At 43.5% G+C, this 23,897-nt stretch overlaps 1 protein-coding gene across 1 annotated transcript in view; it reads left to right on the top strand.

The window, feature by feature from the left end:
* Positions 1-23,897, top strand: part of SCN8A (sodium voltage-gated channel alpha subunit 8) — a 96,938-nt gene that overhangs the window by 58,677 nt on the left and 14,364 nt on the right. Inside the window, exons 13-21 of the mRNA XM_083727357.1 lie at positions 2,115-2,250; positions 2,750-2,988; positions 3,652-3,825; positions 5,676-6,032; positions 6,889-7,359; positions 8,327-8,444; positions 9,766-9,920; positions 11,507-11,680; positions 20,337-20,459. Coding sequence (XP_083583483.1) covers positions 2,115-2,250; positions 2,750-2,988; positions 3,652-3,825; positions 5,676-6,032; positions 6,889-7,359; positions 8,327-8,444; positions 9,766-9,920; positions 11,507-11,680; positions 20,337-20,459 — 1,947 coding nt within the window. The remainder of the gene's footprint in view (positions 1-2,114; positions 2,251-2,749; positions 2,989-3,651; positions 3,826-5,675; positions 6,033-6,888; positions 7,360-8,326; positions 8,445-9,765; positions 9,921-11,506; positions 11,681-20,336; positions 20,460-23,897) is intronic.

The following is a 23,897-nucleotide window of genomic DNA, read 5'->3' as shown; positions in this document are numbered from 1 at the left end:
GAAGTTACAAAAAAAACCCCACACACAACCCAAATCGTTTAGGAATTTCTAGGGTAGTGAGAAACAATACTTTCTCCACGCAGAGTCAAAAGCAGTAAACCTGTGACTGAGCTGCACCATTTCAGAGACTTCAGATCACTGAATACTACCAAAAAACAAACCATAGATGTCAAAGAGACTGTAGTTTTCTCCATGGGGGACAGTTGTTTGTGTGAAGTGACAGGCCTTGAGGTGAATTTCCCCATATATGAATAGCTGGAACAGGAGCTGGGGCGAGGCTTGGTTTTTCCTACAGGACCAATCAAAATCCTCCTGCACCCCCATCTTGCACCCTGTAATGGGAAAAGGGGGCTGCTCATGCGTAAGCGTTTAAATCCTCCAAGCTTTACCATCAGTTCCTAAACTTTCCCAGTCCGAGGAGCCATGGGTGCGTGGCTACCTCAATCGCTGGCAGAATCCGTCAGTGGGCGTTTCCGGAATTTACGCCAACATAAGAGTTCCTTGACGGAAACTCTCCTTCTGGATTCTCTGCGTGACAGTTTCCTCCGTGGAGTGGGCGTCCCCAGCGGAGGTCCTGAGCCCTCTCCGCTGTTCTCACTGGAAACATCTTGGAGCCATTCCTCCGATTGAGTTTCTGCAGGAACTCTCCCTCTCCCCCTACTGGTTCCTTCCTCCGCATCCGAAGCTCTCCTAGCCTCCTTGAGCCCTTCCACCACCTGACTCTCCGATGGCAGTTCCCTGACACACCCTCTCCATTTTTAATCTGAACTGATACAGCCCAGGTTCAGGTTTACTGGCTCAGTTAGGTTAGAACTATGCCAGAGAATATAGGCAAACAAAAGATACAGGGTCACCTGTAAGCCAAAACCATTGCCACCAACCCTAAACACACTTGCTCCCATTATGGCCAAAGGAAGTTGCTCCAGGGTGAGTGTTATTTATGAATAGCATCACCGTCTTTGGCCAAAGTGCACATCGGAAGCCTTATTCCTGTGTCCTTAAATTCCAAGCTTTTTTTTCCTTAAAAAAACAAAACCCCTCTTTCTCTAGGTTCTTGCAAACTAAATGAAAGTACTCCTTCCCAGTCCTTTTTTTCCCTCCTTAAGAATGTTTGAAACCCTTCCTAGTTACTTTCAGCTTCAGTTACTACCACTTTCTCTAGTTAGCATGCTAGTCTACTGTGCTCTTTCCAGACTTGGTCCTCTAACAGCATGGAAATGTTACAGACTGTTAACTTTAGCATGACGCATGCATGAAAGGCAACCTAAGATACATATCTGTATTGCGTGAAGCCTGTCATCCGATAGTTCTTTGGGACAGTGGCTATACTCTGTTGTTAAACAATAGAAACACCTAATCTTCATCATCACATCTGAGAGACCACATGAGCCATTCAGGCTTTTCACAGAGTAAATATATTATTTCAAACCTCTATATGCTCAGACCCAGCAAATGCTGAGTTTTGCTTGATTGAAGCAAACAGCATTTGTCGTTCCATAGGTCTGTCCCTGCTCCCATTTACAAAGAAGCATAGAAGGGAGTAGATTCTCAGTTATTTATGTTTACCAGTCACAATTAAATAGCCAAAGGGAAAGTCAGCTTTAGACAAACCATATTAAAGGATTAGCTAGTGCTGTTTTTGGACAATCAAGGTAGGCACAGAAGACATGTTCTTCCAACTTTTTTGTTTAATGTGATTTCCAGGGACTCCAAATTTGGCTGGAATAGCAGCAGAACTTGAAGAATTCAGAGTAGATGAACATATCCAATAAAGAGCTCATAAAATATTATACAGGGTGTCTCTATCCTGTGCATTAATGTGAAATCAGCTTTCTGCAGCCTTTCATCTAAGTTCCTTTTACACCCGAATTCCACCCACTGCAATAGTTTTTGAAATGCGCTTCAGAATATCCCTGACTTTAAAAAGTTAGGTGTTAAGTAGAATAGACCTCATTTTTTATAACAGGTTATTATTATCTGGCAAAACCACCATCTTCCACATATATAAAGATTTGACTCAAAACAAATTCTGCCTTTGCAGCTGAGAGCCCATCACATTTTCCCGCGCCGACATGAAAGAGGCCGTACTAACGGGATGTTAATGGATTTTGCAGGGAACCACTGAGGTGGAGATTAAAAAGAAAGCTACTGGGTCACTCTTGGTATCAATGGACCAGCTGAATGCATCCTATGGAAGGAAGGACCGAACCAACAGTATAATGACAGTAATCACAAATACCCTTGTAGAAGGTATGTGTGTTAGAAAGCTGTGGTCCTGTGCCCACTAGCTCAAGGGATTACCCACTTCAGAAGTTAGTATTTGTCTTTCCTTTTCCTATGCTTTAATTTTAAAAACCATCCTACATTTTTGTTGTTGTTGTTGTTCTTAAGATCGCATAGACCCTACTTTTCAGACTCTGCATGCTGCCCTGAGCTCCTTGAAGGAAGGTCAGGATTAAAATGTAACATATACATGATTTAAGATACAGATTTTTTTCTTTATTCCACTCCACCCCCAAATATTAATTTTATGGATTCTTAGATTAATTATGCACGCATAGCTTGTTTTCCTGTCTCACTGCAGATGTCCTGATTCCTTTTGTTTGTGAAATGTGACCACCTCTTAAACCTAAAACATAACAGCCTGCAAGGCCCAACAAATTGAGAATGACTTAAACCTTGCATAAAATTTCATTGGGCGTGTCTACATTAATTTGTTAAAGTTGCCCACTTTCTTGTTTTGTTGTAGAACTAGAAGAATCCCAAAGAAAATGCCCTCCCTGCTGGTACAAATTTGCCAACATCTTCCTTATTTGGGAGTGCCACCCATACTGGATGAAGCTGAAAGAAATTGTCAACTTGATTGTCTTCGACCCCTTTGTGGATTTAGCCATTACGATCTGTATTGTTTTGAATACTCTGTTCATGGCAATGGAGCACCATCCCATGACCCCACAGTTTGAGCATGTCTTGGCCGTAGGGAACCTGGTAAGCGTGAAAATGTTCCCAGTGCCTATGGGAACTCAGCCTTATGTATGGGAAACAGCCTTATTAGAAAAACTAGCCAATAAACTGAACAGTGACTTGAATTATTGCCAGCTACTTTTGAATATCAGGATAGACTTAGAAAGGCCTACTTATAAATATTTAAATAAATAAAAGAAGGCAACCATTGCTGCCCACAGGTATCTAGAGTTTGGGGGCTCTAGCTGGTGCCACTGCCAGTTTTGGAATTGAGGTACTGTATTTTTCGCTCTATAAGACGCACCTTTTCCCTCCTAAAAAGTAAGGGGAAATGTGTGTGCATCTTATGGAGCAAATGCAGGCTGCGCAGCTATCGCTGAAGCCAGAACAGCAAGAGGGATTCAGAATATTTTCCCCCTTGTTTTCCTCCTCCAAAAACTAGGTGCGTCTTATGGTCTGGTGCATCTTATTGAGTGAAAAATACGGTAATTCAGTGAAATACTAAGAAAAAGTAGCAGTGGGGCAAAAATTCTGATTATACGGAAAAAAGGGGGGGGAGACTGTCTCTTCATCCAAATTGCTGATATACTGTGGCCTGTTCATTCATTAATTCAATTGAAGGCAAAAAGTATTAAGTCAAGTTCAGTGAGACCTTTGAACATTCTGATCCCTTTTCCCCCTTTTTAGGTTTTCACTGGAATTTTCACAGCTGAGATGTTCCTAAAGCTCATAGCAATGGACCCCTACTATTATTTCCAAGAAGGGTGGAACATTTTTGATGGATTTATTGTCTCTCTCAGTTTGCTGGAACTGATGCTGGCAGATGTGGAAGGGCTTTCGGTGTTGCGATCTTTCCGATTGGTACTATTTGCTTATTCTACTGCACTTTTCCTCTCCTTTCACCCGATACAACTTTTTAAATAAGGTTATATATCAGAACCCACAGCAAAGGTCCACGAGAGGAATAATTGCCAAATCCTTACTGGCCAGTATTACAAATAAAGACTTGTTCCGTGTCCAAGAGTTGGTTTCTATCCCCTTTCAATTGCCATTTATTCTGCCTAAATTTGCCTCTAAATAGCTAGAATCTGAAGTCTAGTTGCTGCAAGCAACAACTGCAGAGGTTACATGCAGACCTTAGCAACAAGTCCATTTCAGGAAGCAGTTAATATCCCAAATGCACTCTCAGCATATGGTTTTCTTTAAAAATGGCAGTGAGGATTAGCAGTAGGATCCTATTGGGTTGGAGCATGGAAGTGATTGTGGCGGGTGAACTGCCCAATGCAGAGCACAGTCAGGCTTGCACCTCTTATGTGGTCACTTCCAAGAACATGCAGGGTTCTTGCCACGATTTCTGCCTTAGTCAAGAGGACATGAAGGGACTGTCTGTTTGAAAAGCGGGTAGTAGAGTAGTAGAGGTTGTGCTCTGCATGCAAAAGATCTCCAGTTCAATGTCCCTGGCTTCTCCCGGCAGGGCTGGGATTCATCCCTGCCCCCCTAAACCTTTGGAAAGCTTCTGCTAGTCACTATAGACAATATTGTACCAGGTGGACCAATGGCCTGATGCTCTTAAGTCAGCTAGTGGCGATCTGCAGATCCTGACTTTCCAGCTAAAATCCATAGATTGACAGCTCTGCCTCTAGAAATCTCCCATTCAGTGTTTAGTTCATGATCAGTATTTCTTTTATTATATATACAGTGGCCCCTTCGGGTAATGTAACCTTCGGGTTGTGAATGTGGCAAACTCGGAAGTGGGTTTGCCATTCTCAGGTGTGCAGAAATGCTCTGCGCGCTTCATGCATGTGCAGAAGTGCTCTGCAGTGGCACAAGCATGTGTAGAAGCGGTCCTCCGGTTACAAAATTTTTGGGATACGGCCGGGCCTCCAAAACGGATCCCGTTCATAACCGGAGGTACCACTGTACAGTACTGAATTTTTATTAAATTTTGGAAATTTTAACAAATTAACTTCAACTTTTAATACAGTGGTACCTCAGGTTAAGTACTTAATTCATTCCGGAGGTCCGTACTTAACCTGGAACTGTTCTTAACCTGAAGCACCACTTTAGCTAATGGGGCCTCCCGCTGCCGCCGCCCCGCTGGAGCACGATTTCTATTCTCAACCTGAAGCACTATTTCTGGGTTAGCGGAGTATGTAACCTGAAGCGTATGTAACCTGAAGCGTATGTAACCAGAGGTACCACTGTACATATTTCCCTTGACGGTTTGACTTCCCATCCTTACCTCCAATATGTTTTTATTCCCACCCCTTTTATCTGCTGCATTATGTAGCATAGATATCTCTCATACTTATTTCCTCTGTTACAACTGTTGTCGTCTCATTTTGCCATTTCTGCATATAGCCCATTAATTTCTTCCTTGATTTGAACTTCTCCTTCCTTCCATTTCTTCGCATAGAGGATTCTGGCTGCTTGCTGTTGCGTACATAAATAGTTTAATCATCCTCTTTGGGATGTCCATCCCTATTATCCCTAGATGGAAAGCTTCAGGTTTTTGAGGAGTAACCACTTTTAACATTTTCTTCAGTTCATTATGCATCATTTCCCAAAATCCCTGAGCTTTTTCGCAGGTACACCACATATGAACACTGCCCCTTTGGTATGTTGTGATCAATTTCTCTTTTAAAATCTGGGTTCCCATTAATCATATATCTGTTTTATCTCTATTTCTCTTTCTTTTTTACATCTTCAAGTTGAGGGTCTTCAAGCTGGCAAAATCCTGGCCAACCCTGAACATGTTGATTAAAATCATTGGCAACTCGGTGGGTGCCTTAGGAAACCTGACATTGGTGCTAGCCATCATTGTTTTCATCTTTGCCGTGGTGGGGATGCAGCTTTTCGGCAAGAGCTACAAGGAATGTGTCTGCAAGATCAACCCCGAGTGTGAGCTTCCACGATGGCACATGCACGACTTCTTCCACTCTTTCCTTATCGTCTTCCGTGTACTGTGTGGGGAGTGGATTGAAACCATGTGGGACTGTATGGAAGTGGCAGGACAGGCCATGTGCCTTATTGTCTTCATGATGGTGATGGTCATTGGAAATCTGGTGGTCAGTAAATATCTATCTGTGGTTGCTTTTGAGTGGGAAGTGGATGGCTGTCTTGTAATGGGCTGGGACAAGAACTCACTGTTTCTATTCCGTGGCAGGTTCTGCAGCTAATATTCCCTATTTGCTTAGATGTTTTACATACCAATGCTAAGGGTTACCGCACATTCAGGAAACTTTCAGGATTAAGAATAATGACTGCAGCACAAATGCTTTCCTCAGTCAAAATCCTCAATGTTTGCTTTCTCTCCTTGTTGCTTTCTGAGATTCTTTAACCAGTACCCTTTCCTACCATATTTAGAACAAAAAACTTGCAAGGCTTTGCTCATGTGGTGTGGTCAAATTAATTAAAACATTTCAGATTTCTTCTTTGTAACAAACGTGGGAATTCTACAGGGCTGTCTGTAAGCTCAGGGCTGTCTATGTGTGCTCATGTTTTATTTATTTACTACATGTGTATATCACATTCATGCCAAGGCATTCACAGTGTTTTACAATTTAAAATAATGGCATGCAATCTAACCGAGATGACACAAAAAGAAAAGGGAAGATAATAAGCAAATTGTTGTACCGATTATTACATAATAATTGCAGTTGTTTATAATGCAAATTGCTTGGAGGTTTTTACAATTAAGTGGTATACACATTCCATAAATAAATAGCTAAACAGGTGGCATGAATGGCTGCGGAAGGAAATGGTTCTGGGATGGGAGGAGCCAATTGGGATGGGAGGAGCCAACAGAGCAAGGCCCACTGCCACCAAGTAGAAGGATGCACTTTGAGGACGATATTGTCAATTCACTGAGCAAAAAGTAGCTAGAGGGAGTCTTGTCTTACAGACCTTTTTCTGCTTCTGCAGGTATTGAACCTGTTCTTGGCCTTGTTGCTGAGCTCTTTCAGCGCAGACAACCTTGCAGCGACAGATGATGACGGCGAGATGAACAACTTGCAGATCTCTGTCATCCGGATCAAGAAAGGTATTGCCTGGGCCAAGATCAGAATGCACGAGTTTGTGCAGACCCACTTCAAGCAGCGGGAGGCAGATGAAGTGAAGCCACTGGACGAGCTGTATGACAAGAAGATGAACTGCATCGCCAACCACACCGGCGCCGACATCAACCGGGAGATCGATTACCAGAAGAACGGCAATGGCACCACCAGTGGCATTGGCAGCAGCGTGGAAAAGTACATCATTGATGAAGACCACATGTCTTTCATCAACAACCCTAACCTCACCGTCCGTGTCCCCATAGCTGTGGGTGAGTCGGACTTTGAGAACCTCAACACGGAAGATTTCAGCAGTGACACCGACCCCGATGGCAGCAAAGAGGTACGGAGCCTGCTTGCTCATAGGCCGCGCCTTCGTGCCTTTGTTTTGGGCGGCCCATTGCATTGCAAGAGGGAAGCAAATTTGGCCTTCTGGCCAGAGCGCGAGGCTTTGCAGCCAGCAATCTTCTCAGTGCAAATAAAGTAGGTCCTCTTTACTTTGTTTGGAAAGATGAGAACAAAGGAGGCACAGACTTTTCATGGGTTGTATGTATGACTAAGTCATTCATAATAAGAACATACAAAGAACCTGTTGGATCAGCCCAAAGATCCATCATGTATCATGTAATGGAGATAAATCTTTTTCTTTCTAGTCTGTCACTTCCTCATGTGTTCATAGGCTTTCTACACAGGAGCAGAATGCTAAGCTCTCTGTATTGTGTGCTTGGCTTAACACCACAATCTGTCTGCCTATGTTTCTCCACTTTTAAAAAGGCAGAAATATCTTCCTGGGCAGTGCTGGATTTACGCATAAGCTAAACAAGCTGTAGCTTAGGGCCCCACTCTCTTGGGCCCCTCCAAAAGAAATTAAAGGGGGAAAACTGGATGTATATTTCCAAAATATAAGATAAAAAACAGATAAAAGAAAACCTGCATACAGCAACAGTGTTCTGTGTTGTGTAGGCTCCTGTGATGTACATATTTTGTTATGTGCAAATGGCTTTAGATACCTATTAGGTCCATAAATTGCCATATAGCATATATTCAACACAAAATACAGTGAAAATTTGTTGTTGAGAAAGGACAGCTGGACATTTAAAGGGCCCCACTTTAGCTAGTGGGCCTCCTGCTTCCGCCGTATTAAGATGGGCCGATATTCAGCAGGGGTTAGACTGGGAAAGGGTTTTATTCTTATTTTATTTCTTTCCTGTGCTGCATATTGGCATGAATGTCAACGTTGTTTAAAAAATGGAGCTCTTCATTTCTCCCGGCTCATAATATATGTGTGATGTTCTTTCCCATTGTTCAAGAAACTGGATGATACGAGTTCGTCGGAGGGCAGTACCATTGATATAAAGCCTGAGGCAGAAGAGGTTCCTGTGGAAGCACCAGAAGAATACCTGGATCCGGACGCATGTTTCACAGAAGGTGATTTTGAACACAGTGGGGCAAAATGGACCTTTTAACAATATGGCATCCACTCAGGGCATGTTACCTCTGCAGCGTAGCCTTCCTTGGTAGGGCTGACTTCAGGTTTGAGGGGGCCTTCAGCAAAGTGCCCCCTAAGACCCCTGCTGCTTAGGCAGCTGCTGTGAGATAGGCTATTAATTTATCTCAGTGCCCCCAGTTTGGCATCACTCTGGGACATTCTCGCAGATCCAGCAGAGTTAAGAAGCTCCTAGGGTTAAGCGGAGCTCCTGTGCCTAATTACACTTTTTTTTTTTTACATTCAAAAACAAGTTAAACATTTCCTGAAATTAATACAGTGGTGCCTCGCAAGACGAAATTAATCCGTTCCGCGAGTCTCTTCGTCTTGCGGTTTTTTTGTCTTGCGAAGCATGGCTATTAGCGGCTTAGCGGCTATTAGCGGCTTAGCGGCTATTAACGGCTTAGCGGCTTTAAGAAAAAGGAAACAAACTCGCAAGAACTCGCAAACCGTTTCGTCTTGCGAAGCAAGCCCATAGGGAAATTCATCTTGCAGAATGACTTAAAAAACGGAAAATTCTTTCGTCTTGCGCGTTTTTCGTCTTGCGAGGCATTCGTCTTGCAAGGTACCACTGTAATAATCTTTCTTTCTTTCTTTCTTTCTTTCCTGCCCTTCTGGCTGGGTTTCCAGAATATTAAAAACACAATAAAACATCCAACATTAAAAACTTCCCTAAACCGGGTTGCCTTCAGATGTCTTCTAAAAGTCAGATAGTTGTTTATTTCCTTGACATCGGATGGGAGGGCATTCCACAGGGTGGGCGCCACCACTGAGAAGGCCCTCTGCCTGGTTCCCTATAACGTCACTTCTCGCAGGGAGGGAACCACCAGAAGGCCTTCGGAGCTGGACCTCAGTGTCTTAAGGAATATAATAAAAATAACCATTATTAGATTTTTTCAGCTGATCTCTTAAAAGTCTTATTAAGAAATTTGAAGGGTACTCTTGGACCAGTTGATAGGGAGCTGCCGGTGCGTGTTCTGACTGCAGCAAATTTCGCTGCAACCTTTTATTAGAGAATTAAATATTCTTCCCTGAGCAATACTATTCTACAGGGTCTTATCTATGAAAAATTTAAGGTATTATCCACAAATAAAAATATTTTGTAGAGCAATGTCCTTGATGATTATGACAGCGCTGGGGAAATAATCTATTTTGACCTTTTATTTTTTTGTAACGAAGCTGAATTAATTAATTATTTTTTTATAAAAGGAATAAGGAAATGTTACGGTTCTCGGAAAACCTGTGCTAATTTTACATTTGCAGGCTGCGTTCAGCGGTTCAAGTGCTGCCAAGTCAGCATTGAAGAAGGGTGGGGCAAGTCTTGGTGGAACTTACGAAAGACATGCTTTCTTATTGTGGAGCATAACTGGTTTGAGACGTTCATTATCTTCATGATCTTGCTAAGCAGTGGAGCCCTGGTGAGCAGAGTTATATTATATTGAGTCTTCTCTACGTAATGCTCTTAGCGTCAGTTTGGGGGTAAAGCTAGACAATACACGAAATGTGTAAAAAGGCATTTCAAACAGCTGAGTGTGTGTTTGTTTTCAAAGTTAAAGAGCTGCTGTCAGGAGTGGGAAAGGATTGGGACCACTGAAGTTATCCCTTTGTCTGCATGCTGGGGAAGATTACCCATCCCCAAAGCTGCTGGTCACCCAAGGATGGAAGTTTCTATTGGTGCATTTGCTCAATTTACAAACTCAGGAAATTCAGTTGTTGCTGTTACAGTCACTTGGGCAGCACAGTAGTTGAGATTGTCTACCATCCACAAGGGACGCGGGTGGCACTGTAGTCTAAACCACTGACCCTCTTGGGCTTGCCAATCAGAAGGTTGGCGGTTCAAATCCCCGCAATGGAGTGAGCTCTCGTTGCTCTTTCCCAGCTCCTGCCAACCTAGCAGTTTGAAAGCACGCCAGTGCAAGTAGATAAATAGGCACCACTATGGCGGGAAGGTAAACTGTGTCTCCGTGCACTCTAGTTTCTGTCACAGTGTCCCGTTGCGCCAGAAGCAGTTTAGTCATGCTGGCCACATGACCCGGAAAGCTGTCTGTGGACAAACGCCGGCTCCCTCAGCCTGAAAGCGAGATGAGCGCCACAACCCCATAGTCGCCTTTGACTGGACTTAACCATTTGGGGTCCTTTACCTTTACCTTTTACCTTACCATCCAGTGCTTTCCCCCCTTCTTCTATGCGGGGGCCCTTGGTGTTCATGAAGGGACCTATGGACTTTTGTAGTACCAGTGACAATCATGTTTTTGTAGCGGTCGTGGTGTTGTTTTTTCCACCACAATGTTCTCGAAGTAAACACAGCTACTGAAAGGAACATTTGTTAAAAACTTAAAATGGAGCTGCTATGGGTGTTTGCTTTTAACAGGGTGAAAAGCAAGTGTAAGTATTGGGTATTGGGTCTCCCCAAAGCTGCCCGAGAATGCTTTGGGCTGACGCCAGCTCTGGAGTCACTTACTATATTACTTGTGAAAACACCCTAGGTGTCTTTGACAAGCACAGTGAGCAAGTGACTCCAGCAGATCTTTCGTTTATTTGGCATTGCCTTGGATACAATACTTAAAAAAGAAAAAGAAAATACTAACAACAACCAGTTTCTACACAACCAGAAAAGCATTGGAACCACTTTTGCATGGCCAGATCATACAGGGTAATATCTACTCGAAGGACCAATGAAGTCCAAGCAAATTACCTGCATCTTTCCAATGCCGATATTGCTCCTCCCCAAGGATTGGGCAACACTTGCATGGGAAGAAAAAAAAACCCATATAATCCAGCTGGTGTCATTCCAAGAGATAGACTGGAAATGGCATTTCACCCACATGGAAGCAGCTTTTGTGCCTCTCCAACAATGCTTCAAGCGTTGGGAGATGTGTGAACTGTACGTTCCTTGAGACGTCTGCATGTCTCCCACAAGTTTTTGGACCCAGTTTTTTATTTCTATCTCGCTCTGCTGCCAGGAAAAGAGTGTGATAATCCTTGTTGCCTTGTTACTCCTTAGGCCTTTGAAGATATTTACATAGAACAGAGAAGGACCATACGGACTGTCTTGGAGTATGCCGACAAAGTCTTCACTTACATCTTTATCCTCGAAATGTTGTTGAAGTGGTGTGCCTATGGATTTGTGAAGTTCTTCACTAATGCCTGGTGCTGGCTAGATTTCCTCATTGTAGCAGTAGGTATCATTTTGCTTCTTCCAATCCATGCATTGGTTGTTGTTTTAGCAGGACTGGGGCATTCCTCTGCACAGATAAATGAGGTCCAGCAATACCGTTCCTGTAGCTTTCTAAATCTGGGCTCCAATAACGACAGGGGTGGAGAACCTATGCCCTCACCCACCCATTGTTGTTGGACTCCAGTTACCATCAGCCCCTGCCAGTTTGTCCCATGGTCAGGGATGATGGGAGTTGTAATCCAGCAAAATCTTGAGGGTCACAGTTTCTCCACTCCTGAACCAAGTGGTGAGAGTTCCCCGATATGTGTATACATGTGTGAACAGGACCAGTCCATCAAAATAGAAATGTTCTATGTTCTCTGCTCCAGCGATTCAAATTGCACGGTTCCATACTTTCACTTTCAGGCCTGCTTTTTCAGTGGAATCGGAATGTTGACTGAAATTGAGAAAAGGGCACAGAAAGAGCAGACAAACAAAAATAGTTTTGCAAGAAAATCTGCCTGCTGCTGCTACTGGCTGTCCAAGAGATAATTGAATAAGTTTCCAGAGAGATCCAACAATTGAAGTATTGGTGAATGGTGCAGTTGACAGAATCTTTTGGGATCATCAGTACCCAGTATTGCTGCATTATTCGGGGGGGGGGGGGGAGAGGGAATAAAATGGAGAAAATGGAAATCTAACCAATCTTATCAGTTTAACAAACCAAAGACCCAGAACATGGAATAATAATAATTTAAAAAATTATTATTTTTTATTTGTACCCCGCCCTCCCCAGCCAAGACTGGGCTCAAGGTGGTTAACAACCAGTAATAAAAACAAGTTGATTAAAATACAATTTTAAAAAACAAGATTAAAATACAACATTAAAACATTAAGATGCAGCCTCTTCACAGGAGGAGAAAGGAAAAAGAAAGAGGGGGAGGGAATCAAACTGAGTCCAGGCCAAAGGCCAGGCAGAACAACTCTGTCCGCAGGGCCCTGGTCTCATGAGACAGAGCATTCCACCAGGCCGGAGCCAGTGTTGAAAAGGCCCTGGCTCTGGTTGAGGCTAATCTAACTTCCTTAGGGCCCGGGACCTCTAGGGTGTTGCTATTTATGGACCTTAAGGTCTTCCGTGGGGCATACCGGGAGAGGCGGTCCTGTAGGTACGAGGGTCCTAGGCCATGAAGGGCTTTAAAGGTCAAAACCAGCACCTTAAATCTGACCCTGTACTCCACTGGGAGCTAGTGCAGCTGGAAAAGCACTGGGTGAATATTGTTGTGCTTCACCCCAGTACTGATCAAGAATGAACCACATAATTGCACGTCTTCAGTATTACACCTTCCTCAAAAGCAAGGATTCTCTTTCAGTGTTGCCAGAGGAGGTGCAGGTACATGATAGATAAACTCCCCCTGCGCCAAAGCTTCTCCATCTCTCCACCCATCTGCCTCAAGTATTGTAAGATGCTCAACTATGTGCCTCCCTCCATGTTTTAATTGTACTGTGGGGGCAGGGAGGCAGCGGAGGAATGGTATCCTTTCTGCATGGAATATTTCTTTCCCTCCCTTGTAAGAAGTGTCAAGCAACCCAAGTTCGCTTGACCTGCCCAGCCCACACTGAATGAGGCTGAGGGACAGAGCTTTCATTAGGCTTACTTGGGGCGACACCACCAAAAATTGGAAATTACCGTATTTTTTGCTCTATAAGACGCACCTTTTCCCTCCTAAAAAGTAAGGGGAAATATGTGTTCGTCTTATGGAGCGAATGCAGGCTGCGCAGCTATCCCAGAAGCCAGAACAGCGAGAGGGAATGCTGTGCAGCGCTCCCTCTCGCTGTTCTAGCTTCTGGCTTAGCCGGGTGCAACCTCTTCAGGGCAGTGGGGAGCCTTCATCCCGCTGCCCTGAAGAGGCTGTGCAGCTATCCCAGAAGCCAGAATAGCGAGAGGGATCACTGCGCTCCCACTCACTGTTCTAGCTTCTGGCTTACCTGCACTCTGTCCCTTCCCCCACCTCCCGGAAAAGCCCCCAAGAGCTGTGCTCTCTTTAAAGAGCCGCGTGGAGCTTGTGTGCGACTCTTGGGGGCTTTTCCCTGAGGAGGGAGAAGGGTGACGGGCTCGTGAAAGGGAGCGCTGAGCAGAGCCTGGGATGCATACAGGTTCTGCTCAGCGCTTCCTTTAAAGAATATTTTTTTTCTTTCAACCCCCGTCTAAAAACTAGGTGCGCCTTATGGTCAGATGCGTCTTATGGAGCGAAAAATACGTGTCCCGTAATGTTTGCAAATACCCCCGTGTAATAGGGTCCAATTGTGAATCCTTGCAAAGATTACAGACAGAGGTAGCTCACAATGGAGATGGGTTGGGTGGAGAGTGCACCAGTCTTCAATTGCTCTGGGCCATGTCCTTGTCTTCTTTCCTCTGTTGCAGTGTAAGCTTTGAGGAAGCTTAGTATCAAACGACAAGTTTAAATTAAAGGTGCACCTGCATTAGTATGTCTGTGTCACATCACAATGCCTGATTTGGGTAGCAGCCGTGAAGTGGGGGCAGGGGTCCAGATTGGGACCAAGGCATCGGTGGAAGGCTTTTAAGCCCTTTCCCCCTTTCCCACTGTTAAGTTGTGGGTGAACATATCAGACAACACAGCAATTCTTCAAACAGCTCTTGTTTATTCACAGGCCAGAACAGAACTGAACTGAAGGGTTCAGTCAGCCTGCTTATATAGAGCTCCAGTACAACGTAACTGTAACATTTTCTAAAACTATCCAATCACTGAACGTCACTTTTGATCCTTTATTTGCATAACTATCTACAGTATCCCCCTGCTGGCCCAGGGTGGGAACTTCAGTACATAACACCCACAACCCCCCTCCTTCTCACTGCTATTTCCCTAGAAGGGTAGCTGTGATTGGCGTCCATTGAAACTTCCCTCCTAGGAAAACAGCAGCTACCAGGGACGATTTTCCTCTCAGGGCTGCAGTGCAAGGAAAACTTTAAACCTGCAGCACAGCACCATTCAACAACACAAAGACACAAGCAACCGCCCATATGTATTTAATAGAACAATTAGTTTGGCTTGTTACTTGTAATGGATGGCAGGGGTCTCTGTGACCATACCCCGCAACCTCCATGGACCAAGATTGCAAAATGTTCTTGTGAATTCATTCCCTCTCTTCGCGGAAAAGAAGATCTGAAAGTGAGGTATTTTTTTTTTAAAAAAACCAGCATATACCTTTTTCATGGACGCTACTGTTATGTGATTAGAAAGAAAGAAAATGAAACTTTCAAAGACAGCGACTAAAATATTTTGATATTTGGCTAAAATGAAGTGAAACAAACATCTGCAAAGAGCATCCTGTCTTAATAGCAGGTGTTTGAAATCTTTGGTCCTCCAGATGTTGCAGAACTACAACTCCCATCATCCCTGGCCATTGGCAATGCTTTCAGAGACTGACGGGAGTTATAGTTCAGAACAATCTGGTGAGCCAAAAGTTTCCCCACTTTTGCTCACAGTATTATATTAAGATCTCTAAAATGGCTGCATTATTTCAAACCATATGCAAGTGGTATTTCTGAGGTTTGGAAAAAAAAGTTATTCCATGTAGTTCTTTTCTGATTCCTGAAGTTGTGGGATATATTTGTGCATTTCCTTTTCTGAGCAATGATACGTTCTGTTCCTACTGTTCTGTTTTGATTCGTTTGGGAAAATGTGATTACTTTTCAGTTCCATATCAGAAACCCAACCATTATGCATTTTTTCCTGAAATTATTATTCTGAAAATTAACATTATAGGCCAATGTAAATGATCTGTTTGTTTCTTGTTAGTTTACTGCTAGCATTCAAAATTTTAGAAGGAACTGTCTTGGATATATTTAGTGCTATTTGTCTTTTCTTCCCCCAAAGTGTTATGTTTTTTTCAGTAATAAATGTTGACTGTCTGTTTTTATGTTGGGGAAAGTTCTTATCTCTAGCACGACTGCACTTCCCCTTACTATTGTCTCAAAAGACAAGTGGAAAACTAAAATTCCTGTTAAAAGTCAAGCAGAGATTCTTTCCTTTAAACTAATTTCTCATTGTTTAAGAGTGTAAGTGTCAAGTACTTAGGGACAATTACTGTAAATCACTTGAGATGCCTCATAGGAAGCAATTCATCAATGAAATTATTACTATTAATAATAATAATAATAGCAATAATAATTTAATAAATGAAATCTGTATATGCTAGTGTTGGAGGGGTTCTGGTTTTCTACCAGTATCTATTCAGGACTGGCTAAAACACAATTTTTTCACGAATTACAAAAATGATCCATTTATTAAGCACTTTTACTTCTCATTTGTTTCAGCTAGAGAGAGATAAATGTATGTTTTCTTCACTCACTGAACTCCATGGAACTTAAAAGGGCTTAATTTTGGCTTGAACGTGCCCTATGTGAACACACCTTTGGGGGGGAGATTTTTTATGTGGCCGACTATTAATATATTGTGCTTCAGTTGTTTTTTTCAAAGACATTACAAAAACATTGCTGAAATATAATTCTGGGAAGCTTACTATTTTAACTGTAGAGCTTCTTTTATAATTTCATGGGAAATTTTTAAAGCAGGAGTGGCTAACCCATGGCCCTCCATATTTTGTTTTTGATTTGTTTGTTTTTTGCTTGACTATAAGTCCCATCATCCTTGACCATTGATCATGGTTTCTGGGGCTGATGGGAGTTGGAGTCCAACAACATTTAGAGGGACACAGGTCAGCCAACCCCTGGCTTACAAATACTATTTTTGTCTGTATCACATATACATGTTGAACTGCCTGATCCTAATTTAATTTGCATTAAACTCGTGCTTATGCAAGCTTAAGACCCACCGGCTTGTATTGATTTAGATATGTAACACACTTTTCAACCATTAGGTCCTCAAAACAGCTTTAACTTCTACTAAATCCTTCCTTTATTCCCGTACTTTAGCCTTCACTATACGGTACAGTTCTACAGTAACTCATCCCCCCTCAAAACACTGCATAGCCCATTCCTCCTTTCCTTAATTGGTTAAATAAAACCCATACTATTCTTATTCTTTCAGTTCCAAAGCACTCTTACCCAGACTTAGTTACATGTCCTCAATGAGCTGGTACCTTTAGGCATAACCCTTTTGCAGCCGTCTGAAGACTGTTGTCTCCCCAGAGCCACAGGTCTATTTTAATATATCAAGAGACAAAACAGGAAGAAAACCAAGGCCTCCTTCCTTCTTCTACCAGTTAATTCAATATAAATATTAATGGATTGTTAGGTGGGATTTTAAAATATCTCCCTAATAAAGCATACCTTGCCTACTGAATTATCAATCCCTAAACTAGGAGAAAAGTAGGGGGGGCAGTAAGCAAAAGTAATATTCCCCTTAGAGATGCTTCATATAAAACTTGTGTCTATATGACCATAGCTGTCAACTTTTCCATTTTCTTGCGAGGAATCCTATTCGGAATAAGGGAATTTCCCTTTAAAAAAGGGAAACGTTGACAGCTATGCTATATCACCTGTATAAAATTGTAACATTAGTGTGTTTACCACCTGTATAAAGTACAGTGGTACCTCGGGTTACATACGCTTCAGGTTACATACGCTTCAGGTTACAGACTCCGCAAACCCAGAAATAGTACCTTGGGTTAAGAATTTTGCTTTAGGATGAGAACAGAAATCGTGCTCCGGCGGCACGGCGGAAGCAGGAGGCCCATTAGCTAAAGTGGTGCTTCAGGTTAAGAACAGTTTCAGGTTAAGAACGGACCTCCAGAACGAATTAAGTAGTTAACCCAAGGTACCACTGTAATAAAATTAGTGTGTAAATGATCTGTACCTTGCAGCATCACCATAACATGTGAAAGGGAAACATGGGAGATCAAGATTGGTCTCAGTTCATACACAGTCCCATTTTATGTTACCTTAAAAAGAGAGCGAGAGAGAAGGAGAGCAAAGATTGTTTCTATCATAGAACAGCATAAAAAAAATCTTTAACCAGGATTTAGTAAATCAACCTTTCTCCATTCTAAATGTACTTACATTAAAAAAGAAAACAAAAAACCCCCTCATTCTCATATCTGTTGTCAAGGCAAGAGTCAGGATCTGGTCATGGATAACTCACAAGGTGTCGGTGAAGTTAACTCTTTATTCAAAGAAACAAAAGAGCTGAGACCTAGTACACACAGCAACTCTTCCCAGCAGGTCTTGCTCCAGTTGTGAGGACTGAAGGTCCCTGCCTTCCCACAACTCTCCTCCTCCCCTGGGTCTGTCCCAAGCAACCTGAAACTTCTTTGCCTTGTCTGTTCCACCCTCATTATACTTCCACAGGTTCTGGGGAGACCAGGGTGGGGGGTGGGAGCTGGTCACATCAGGAGGGGGAGACCCCCTGGCTTCATCATCAGCCCACCTGATCTCTGCCTCTTTGTCCCCCTTCTTCTCCAACCTCTGAGTCTGCCTCTGAGTCTGAACTGCTCTCTACCACAGCCTCTTCCTGCTCACTAAACCCTGTTGCCCCTTTGGCTTCTGACATCTCCTCCTCCCAGTTTTCTCCTTCTGACCATTCATCAGCATTCCATCACTAATCCCCAGGCACTGAGCCTTCTTCCCCTGGGGGTTCACTTAGGAGGGGGGGTGTCCTCTGCTGGTGCATACAGCCAGTCCCCTACACCTGTTATTTACAGAAATAAAACATCCAATTAACATCTTCAAAGCATAGTAAGATGTGTCTAGTAGGCTTCAACCACTCCAGGCCCATAGGGCATAGACGACATATAGACATAGTCACTCTATCGGCATGATCAGGTCCTATACTTGTTAATAAAGGTACAGGGACCCCTGACCATTAGGACCTCATGGGACAGGTGAACGACCCAATTACACTCATACACATCAACCGTGGTTGCAGCTGAGTCCTGACAATGCTAAGATGGGAAGTAGCCCCATTGTGTGTCCAGCCCTCATGGTTCCTGTATATAGACTGTACCACAGCAGTGTAGGAATGAACACTGTGGGTGGCGCTGTGGTCTAAAGCACTGAGCCTCTTGGGCTTGCCAGTTGGAAGATCGGCAGTTCAAATCCCTGCAACGGGGTGAGCTCCCATTGTTGTGTCCCAGCTCCTGCCAACCAGCAGTTCGAAAGCACACCGACACAAGTAGATAAATAGGTACCACTGCAGCGGGAAGGTAAACGGCGTTTCTGTGCACTCTGATTTCCGTCACGGTGTTCTATTGCACCAGAAGCGGTTTAGTCATGCTGGCCACATGACCTGGAAAGCTGTCTGTGGACAAATGCCGGCTCCCTCGGCCTGAAAGCAAGATGAGCACTACAACCCCATGGTTGCCTTGGACTAGACGTAATCGTCCAGGGGTCCTTTACCTTTTTTACCTTTTAGGAATGAACCACACATAAGCAACAGCCACACTGCAAATGGTAATCTACACACCGGCCCCCAACTGACATGCATGCAGTTGCAAAGTATATATGTTACTTTATTGATTGACTGAGTCAACACAATTTATATACCATTTGACTGCAAAAAAATAATAATAATCCTTTCTAGGTGGTTTAATGAAGTATAAAATAAAACACAAAAATGCTCCATTAAAAATGAAACAGTTTAAAACAGGTATTTTAAAACTTTCAAAAGACAATGAAAATAAACAATAGCTAAAAGGAGATTAAAACACATGTAACTTCTACATTTCTGGATAGGCTTGCCTAATCAAAATTGTTATAAGTGGGTGTCAGAAACAATCCTCTGATAATGTTTGAGGATATAGCAGGGATACGTGGGCTTTGCCTACTGATTCTGTAGTGCATGAAGGTTTGCTCCATCCCAATCATTTTAGCAGTGGGTTTGGGGGCGCAAGGAAATACGTCTCTCTAATTGTACACCACCATTCTTATTCACCATAATGTATAGCATCTTACTGGAAGGACTGGTCCCCCTAGAATACTGAATTGCAATCCAGCATCTCAATAAAGAACTTAAAATGATTTACCCCCACCCCTACCCCTTAACCGCTGCACACTGTTCAGTGTGTTTCGCTGTTGGCTTTTATTTTCCCCCCAAAGGAGGTGAGAACCTAGACGCTTCCCCTTCTCCCCTCAAATCTCTGCCGTGTCACGCCAGTGGAAATGAGCAAGGCTCATCTGCCCCGTCTGAATGAGAAAACTAAGGCGGCTTGTGCAGTGTGTGTATTTATCTGTATTCTTTCTCATAGGTACCTTTAAAAATTTGTCTGGCTTAATTTAATGGGAGCTGCTGGGATCCTGCAGACTGTTAAGAGGGCGAGGGTAAGGTTCTTGTCATCCGTTTGGGCTCCTAACCTTCCGACAGACCCCGTTTCCGTCTTGTGTGTCTCTGCCTCTCTCTCTCTTTCTCTATCTCACACATTTTTCCCCCTTTTGTTTTATTCTTATGCCTCTCTCAACCGCATTATTTCCTTCCAGGTCGTTTCAGTGAAGTGAAGTAGGCAGCTGGTGTGGTCATGTCTTCGCTATCAATCTAAACGGGGGTGGACTTTGGGCCTGCCTGCAGTCCACTTTGGGGGATGGATTAAAAAAAAAAAAAAACCTTCAGTGCTAGGGGATTTATTCTAACAGTCTGGAACCTCTTTTTTTTTTCCTTCCTTTTTTCCTTTTTTTTTCTCTTTCTTTTTTCTGTTTTCTGTGTAGGTCTCTTTAGTCAGCCTTGTAGCTAATGCCCTTGGCTACTCGGAACTAGGTGCCATTAAATCCCTTAGGACACTCAGAGCTTTGAGGCCTTTAAGAGCGTTGTCCCGATTTGAGGGGATGAGGGTAAGATGCCATTAGCGAGCTGATCCTTCTGCATGCCTGTGGATTACCGGGGTTTTTATTTTAAAAGCATGCTAGAACTGATCAAACTGGTAGAAAGACATAACAACAAACAGAATCATGATGCAGCTGCTGACTTGATCACCTCCCTCTGTTTATGATTCACCTTCACCCCTGCTGCACACTTCTCCCTTTTTTTTTTTTAAATGGTTTATTGGAAGAGAAGAAAAAAAAAGGGAGATATATCAAGCTGCCTCATTATTGGCCCAAACCACATGTCATTTGTAGATTCTCTGTTGGCACTTGGCTGCTCTTATTTAGCCTGGCTTCTGATACCTCTAGCATCTGAGGGGGGCATTTTCTGGCTGTAATTTTGAAACAGGGAGAATCACTAGGTGCAAAGAAGCAGAATTTGAACCGCCCCTTGTTTTTTCTTCTCCCCTTCCCCATAAAAAAAAGGCTACGGCCAAAGGTATCAATCAGAAGAGGTTGAAAACCCGTATAGCTTCTATCTCTTGCGTGGGGTTATTCATGGCGGTAGGAAAGCACTGGTGGTTGGTGGAGGAGCTTAGCCATCCCAAAAGAAAAGAGTACTGGTTTAATTCCTCTCGTTTGCACCTCGTTGTTCTCAGTCCAGTCGTCAGTGACTGGCAGCCTTGACTGGTAGTTCAGCTTCCCTCCCTATTCTCCTTTCCCCTTTTACCATGCTTTATGGTCCCCTTGTCCTGTCACGGCGATGTAAGCAACAAATCACAAGTAAAAGCACAGAACCTGAACTTTCCTGAAATTTTTAGAAGATTCCGCTGCCAAGTGTATCTGGTAATTTCCAGGCTTTAATGGGAAATGGCCATTTTGATGTTGCTGTATTAAAACAAAATGTTTGTGTGTGAAATAATCTCATGCAAAACCAGCCCAAGGTTACCCATCTTGGTCTGTATGCAAAGGAAATAATGCTTCAAACCTAAACATGCTTATTAAGGAATAGGCTCCATTGAACATCACGAGACTTACTTCTGAGTAAACATGCATTGAATTATGGGTGTCTGCTGTATTATAAGTCAAGCAAGAACATCATTAAAAGTAGAAATGGGATAAAGGTGGGGAGAGAATTGGGAGACGACGTAATGAAGAACTACAGCTACTATGCAAAGACCTAACAAATGTGTTTGATTTCAGAGTTCAAGATCTGAGCTATTCACACCCAAAATGGGGTTAGAAAGATGCAGTGTTTAGCATGATCCTCAGCATGTTTAAGACATTAATCTTTACCATGTCTGCTCAGGAGTAAGTACTATTTTAATTCAGTGGGGCTTACTCCCAGATAAGTGGAGTTAGGGTTGCAAATTAAGTCCTGCTGATTTCAAGAATATTTGCTCTCCCAAGTAAGTGTTTATAGGATTGCAGCCTCAAAGAGTATAGGTAACTTCTATAAGGGGAAAAAAGTTATTAACAGGTAGCTCAGACCATTCAGAGAAACCACAGATATTCTCTATTTGAATTTTTCATCCTAAATATTATGTAATATGCCTTCCACGTAAAACATTCCCTGGATGGAATCATGGCAAGCTCCCAACCCCGACCCCCCACAAGGTTAAATAAGACACTTGACAACAGTATTTTAGGTTAATGGGCTAAAAAAGGCCACAGCTTTATTGGCTACAGATTGTGAGCGGTATTAGCTTAGGCATTGGACCTAACTGACTATATCTGACTCCCGCCCATCTGCGTGGAGTCCGGGAAGGGTTAACCACCAGTAGGGGGAGACATGCTATGCACACCACCTAGGAGCTCCCCCGGGGCCACCGATAGGGGTCGTGCCTTAGGCCCTAGCCTCCCCAGGCTTCGGACAGGGCCACGCCCCCAGAATCCTTTAACAGAATACCCTTCAATGTGCAGAGCAGGTGATGGTGCTACCTCCCCTCCTGTCTTCTCCAGCAATATTCCAATGCCTAACCTTACAAAGTTGGGACGATTTGCCATGAGGTAGGCGAAAACCAAGTGGCCGGTGCCAATTTGCCAAGTGGAAGAAGTCCTACCAGGCCCCTCAACAGCAACCAACTGAAGTCCATAGCAAGGTCAAGAGATGAAAAAACCTAAAGGGCAGGAGGGTGGGGAATCCGGAGCAGCTGGAAGCATGGAAAGGGGTGAGATTCCTGCTGCGTCCTGCTTAAATCAAGCAGGCCACACTCCCAGAGTAATCGGCTTGGTTGCCTGGGCAGTGACGCAGCCGGGAATCCCCCCCCCCCCAATCGCGCAGGGCTGACCACACCTTGAGCATGTGAAGGCATCATGAGTGCCCAGAACTCCACCTCCTCCTAAGGCAGAGGCACTGGCGGAGGAAGAGGAGTGTGGGGGAGCGCACTGCCCCCGGCAGCACGATCCCGGTGGGGTGCCATCGCAGTTGCCCCCCTGCCCCCAGGATGCATGCCCCACCCCCAGGATGCGCACCATGCCCCGGGATGTGCGCCAGCCCCGTCTCCGCCTGTTCTCTGCCCCCCAGTGCTGGAGCATGAAGCTCCGCCACTGGGCGGAAAGTGGCTTTCCAGAAACTATGTACTACGTGGTTTATTTCCTAGTATAGATTGTTCTTGCGCCTTCATAATTCAGCAGAGGGTTAATCGTGCCTAAACCCCATTGATTCAGATGAGATCTGTGCATGTAACCATGCACTGAATTGTGGGTAATCCTAAGGAAGTTGTGGTTGCCTAAATGCCATGGATTTCAGTACGGCTTAAAGCTTCTCCATAATATAACCAATTGTGTTTAGGCTTTGAGTCCCCATGCCCGCTTAGACATGAAGCTGAACTAGATTTACAGAGCAATCTTTCACATGTTTACCCAGAAATAAGTCCTGCTCTTTTGAATAGGGTTTACTCCCTAGTAAGTACACATTTAGGATTGCAGTGCCATTTACTAGGGAGTATGGCTCCTTAGATGTTTCAAGGCAGGACCAGGTGTTTCTAGTGGAAAACCCATCTTTAGCACAAATGTAGCCCATGTCTGAAGGGATGTAAAATCTGAGAAATATCAGGGAGCCCAGGACACCTTCAGTTTACTGTCACCTTTCAACTGCTAGATATTTGACATATTTGGAGAAAGGTTAATAAACTAGATGGATCACAGATATGATGAAGACTGGTTTTTCATTTTCTGCCAGATAATCTGAAGATAGCAATAAATGATGTACACCCATATAGATTTGGAAAGGTGTTGTTTTCTTAGTTTAGCAAATCAAAATTCACTTACTGAGCTATTTTACAGCATTTCCCCATCCTTGTTATTAGCACTGATTCAGTCTTATACCCCTCAAACAATAAAAAAGAATAATCTGAGCCAAAATGAAAGAAAATAAGAGCTGAAATGATCTTGCTAAGAAGCACTAAATGTAGGTCTTTTGCTTTCCTCTATGCTCTAAGAACTTACATTTCAAAGAATGTACTC

The sequence above is a fragment of the Podarcis gaigeae genome, assembly GCF_964106915.1.
Source record: "Podarcis gaigeae genome assembly, chromosome: 2".
Lineage (NCBI taxonomy): Eukaryota > Metazoa > Chordata > Lepidosauria > Squamata > Lacertidae > Podarcis > Podarcis gaigeae.
This window is presented reverse-complemented; position numbering and strand designations above follow the sequence as displayed.